Genomic DNA, 3,615 nt, shown 5'->3' with positions numbered 1-3,615 from the left:
AAGCTTCACGGTTCTCAGCAGCTTCATTGTCGGGGTTGTTACAGTAGCTCGAATGGTAAACTTCTTGATTCATATGGGTCTCTGATACATTGTTAGTGTTTGTGAAAGCGCTGTTTGAATAGCCTCCAGGGCTGATCGTCGGAGCGCGACCCTTCATCAGCTTCTTATCCTTTTTGTACTTTATCCGACATACCACATAAGGCAGCATCTGTATATATATAACAATAGAGAAACAACCCATAACTAAAGAAGCATGTCCCAAATGTTATTTATAACCAATCGCATTGTGCAGATGAATGAAAACCAGAATGTTACCTCATTTTCAGCGCGATTGTTGCCCAAACACTTGGGATTTAGGTGATATTCGTGCTTCAACCAGTTGGTCCTTTTGCCTTTGGGCATGCGGCCTTCGTAGAACACTAGTGTCTTCCTGATTCCTATCTTTGCCTTAGTGTCCTCCCTCACGATGGTGAGCACCTCGCCGGTCGGTTTCCAATAACCAGCTTTGGTTGTCCGGTTGGAGCGGTTGCTGTTCAAGTACTTGCGCTTCAAGTGACAAAAGAACAACAGCTCCTTACCGCTGAACATGTGACCGAACAGGGAGGGCAATTGCCAAGGTTCGAATTCCAGTACATCAATCTCCGGTATCATGTCGTAGTGGCGTCCGTCGGGCTGTCCGAGAATCTTGGGCTTCAAGTAGTCCAACAGAAGCTCCTCATCAGTGGCCTGGAATCTGAATCCGGGCGGCAGTGACCTCGTTACTTCTGAGATTGTGTTCTGCATCTGGATAACCAAATTGTGCAAGCATAGAGAGGAAGAGCGAGACTAAAGGACTCGGATTTTGTGGGTGGATTCGAAGTGAGGCAGGATTAACTTTGGCCAAGGGTGTGGAATGTATAGTGTAGAATCGTGCGTTGACTCGTTGACTGACCTAGCTTGATTCTCACGTCTGCTTTGTCTTTGCGGTCTTCCCCTTCGTTCACAGGTGACGTGCCTCGATTGGCTGAGAACAGTAAAACCACACCAGTCAATCTTCCCTGGATCCCGTTCATTTTGCTTTGCGAAAAAATTGATTTTTATGACATTTTCTTAAAAATTTCGCTTATATCTTTATTAAATTAATTGAAGAAAAATTATTTTTATCATTCGTAAAAATATTTAGATATAAATTATTGTCAATAATGAAAACATTTTGTATTAGCTCATTATTTCAATCAATGTAAGTAGTTATTTTTAGAAAATATTTTCCAAATCATTTACTTTTCATGAAACAAACGGAACATAAATGTTTCTTTACCATACATTTTATAGTTTTACTGCCCGACCCCATGCGTAATCAAGAACATTCCTATGAAATGCCAAAGTCTAATAATTCTCTCTATCTCGACATGCATGAATCTTTGTCTCGACCCATAAATCAAAGGGACTAGGGAAATTTTACTGTGGGATTTTATGATTTGTCTCTAACAATAAAGATAACGGAAATCAGTAATTATCAATATTACTCGTTCCATAATCACAAAGTTTGTCAACTTTTCAGTGGGGGATTGATCCAATCAGGACACCACCAATGAGAGGTATCCCAACATGCATGTGTCACGGGCCGATCGATTGGGATCGTGACCGCGTGGCGACTCGGGGAAACTATGGATCACCCAAGCCAAGCCTTGCTCGATCAAACGCTTACCCGCTCGCTTACCCGGATCGTTGAGAGAGAAAGTTAGAGAGAGGAGCTCTGAAAGGAAAGGAAAGCTTTGATATTTCTGAAATGGATTGGATGGTTACAAATGAAGGAGGACACCCCTTTTATAGTTGAGGGCCTTGGCTTACAACCGTTGATCTACTTTTCATCCAGCGGGCGAGATCGCACTGCCTCAACTACCAACATAATGTCAACTACCGTCTACCGACATAAATAACGGAACAGAAATCTAGAATATTACTCAATGACGATATCGCCCGCCCTTGGAACCTTTGGGGAGAAGACTTGGTGGGAACCCGAGTGAGAGCAGGAGGTCCATGGGCGAGTTGGGGTCGACTCTGGGGAACCTCTCAGGTCGACTCTCTTTAGGCCCGTGACATTCTCCCCCACTCAATCGAGCGACGTCCTCGTCGCTCTCGGCTTCACGGCCAGCCTTGCGGGCTTTGGCACGAGCTTTCCTGTTCTTGTTGCGCTTCGCTCGGACGCTCATGAACGAAGGGCCGCATCCTTCGATGATGAAGTCGGACTTGGCACGCGGCTCAGTCTTCGGCTTGGACAGAGCACGCGGCGCACACTCAACCTCGGGGAAGAGCGCTTGGATGGGCATGTCGTGTGTTGGAATAGAATCCAACTCGACCTTCGGCTTCACCTCGGACAGCTTGTTGATGTGCATGACGTCCTTCAAGCTCTTGTCGAGGCGTCGGATTGACGTGATGGTTTTGGTGTCGACCACCCCTTTGATCATGGGGATCATCGACGGGCACTTTTGGTCGAGGATCATCATGCACTTGGTCCTCATGTCGATCATCGCTCCCACACTTTCAAAGAATTGCATGCCAAGAATGAGATCGTAATCGTCAAGAGGGATTACCTCGAACGCCATCTTGCCCTTCCACCCGCCAATCTTGACATCCACGTCGGGTGTTGCTCCTACGCCATGGAAGTCGCCCGAATTGATGGGCTTGTACGACTTCCCAGATGCTTCCACGTGAAGTCCCAAGGCCTTTGCAACCTCGATCGACATGAACATATTGGATGCACTAGTGTCGACCAAAGCGTAAAGCGTTCGGCCGCCCACTTCGACCTCCACAAAGAACATGTCGGTGTTTGGTGTGATTCCTTCTTTTTTGGTCGGCGATCGGGCTTGGACCGAGTTGATCATCCTCACAGCTCCAATTCGGATCTGCCGCTTGTCTTCTTTGGACTCCTCCTTTTCTTCCTTGATGGCAAGGAGGGTATTGATTCGACCCTTCTTTGGGCACTTTTGGGCCCAGTGTGGACCTTGGCAAATAAAACAAGGAGAAGGCGGGGGTTGATCGAACCTACTCGCGTAGTCCGTCGGTGGTCGACCCCTTTGGAAGGATGGCTTGGAAGTTCCTTCTGTTGGAGAAATCTCTCTAGAGTGTTTTGAAGCCGACAAAACGTTTCTATCGCCTAGTCTTGAAGCATGGAGACCCTTGTACTTAGAGTCCGAAGACTTTCGATCACCAGACTCGACACAAGACTCAAGACTCAAGACTATTCTCATTGACAGTTTCTAATCTAGCGACGAAGGCGATCCAGCTAAAGTGTTTGGTTAAGGATTTGGTCTTATCGACTGGAGAAGATCTCTTGGCTGGATTTGATATAACGGATTATTTATTCAAAATCAAGATCGTTTGAAGATCCGATGATTGATGAAATATTATTGGAAGGTTCTATTCTTGGAAACCAAGATCCTGATTGTATGGGCGAACAGGATTGATAGGCTATCGACATGTTCCTTTAATAGCTCGAATGACCTTCTTAATTGATTCTGTCCAACGGGAAGATTGGAAGAATTCCTTTGGTAAGTGCCAACGGGTATGATGGCATAAAGGAGTATAAAAAGAAGACGTTCCAGTTGTTCTAGTGTGTGCTCGATAGAGAAACTC

General features: G+C 45.9%; 1 protein-coding gene across 1 annotated transcript; it reads right to left on the bottom strand.

Annotated features, from left to right (window-relative positions):
- Window positions 1–243: 243 nt before the first annotated feature.
- On the bottom strand, window positions 244–1,052 carry LOC120294968 (protein NTM1-like 9). Its single transcript, XM_039316135.1, has 2 exons — window positions 948–1,052; window positions 244–783 (listed from the first exon to the last, which is right to left on the bottom strand). Exons 1-2 carry the CDS (start codon window positions 1,050–1,052, stop codon window positions 244–246), a joined length of 645 nt encoding a protein of 214 aa, XP_039172069.1.
- Window positions 1,053–3,615: the final 2,563 nt, after the last annotated feature.

This window comes from Eucalyptus grandis, chromosome 1 (genome assembly GCF_016545825.1).
Source record: "Eucalyptus grandis isolate ANBG69807.140 chromosome 1, ASM1654582v1, whole genome shotgun sequence".
Classification (NCBI taxonomy): domain Eukaryota; kingdom Viridiplantae; phylum Streptophyta; class Magnoliopsida; order Myrtales; family Myrtaceae; genus Eucalyptus; species Eucalyptus grandis.
This window is presented reverse-complemented; position numbering and strand designations above follow the sequence as displayed.

What these genes read in the sequence shown, in the direction of transcription:
- LOC120294968 (XM_039316135.1), bottom strand. Translation starts at nt 1,052, where the DNA reads ATGAACGGGATCCAGGGAAGATTGACTGGTGTGGTTTTACTGTTCTCA. An exon ending in ACCGCAAAGACAAAGCAGAC is followed by an intron (nt 784 to 947) that starts GTGAGAATCAAG and finishes TTGGTTATCCAG; the next exon opens with ATGCAGAACACAATCTCAGA.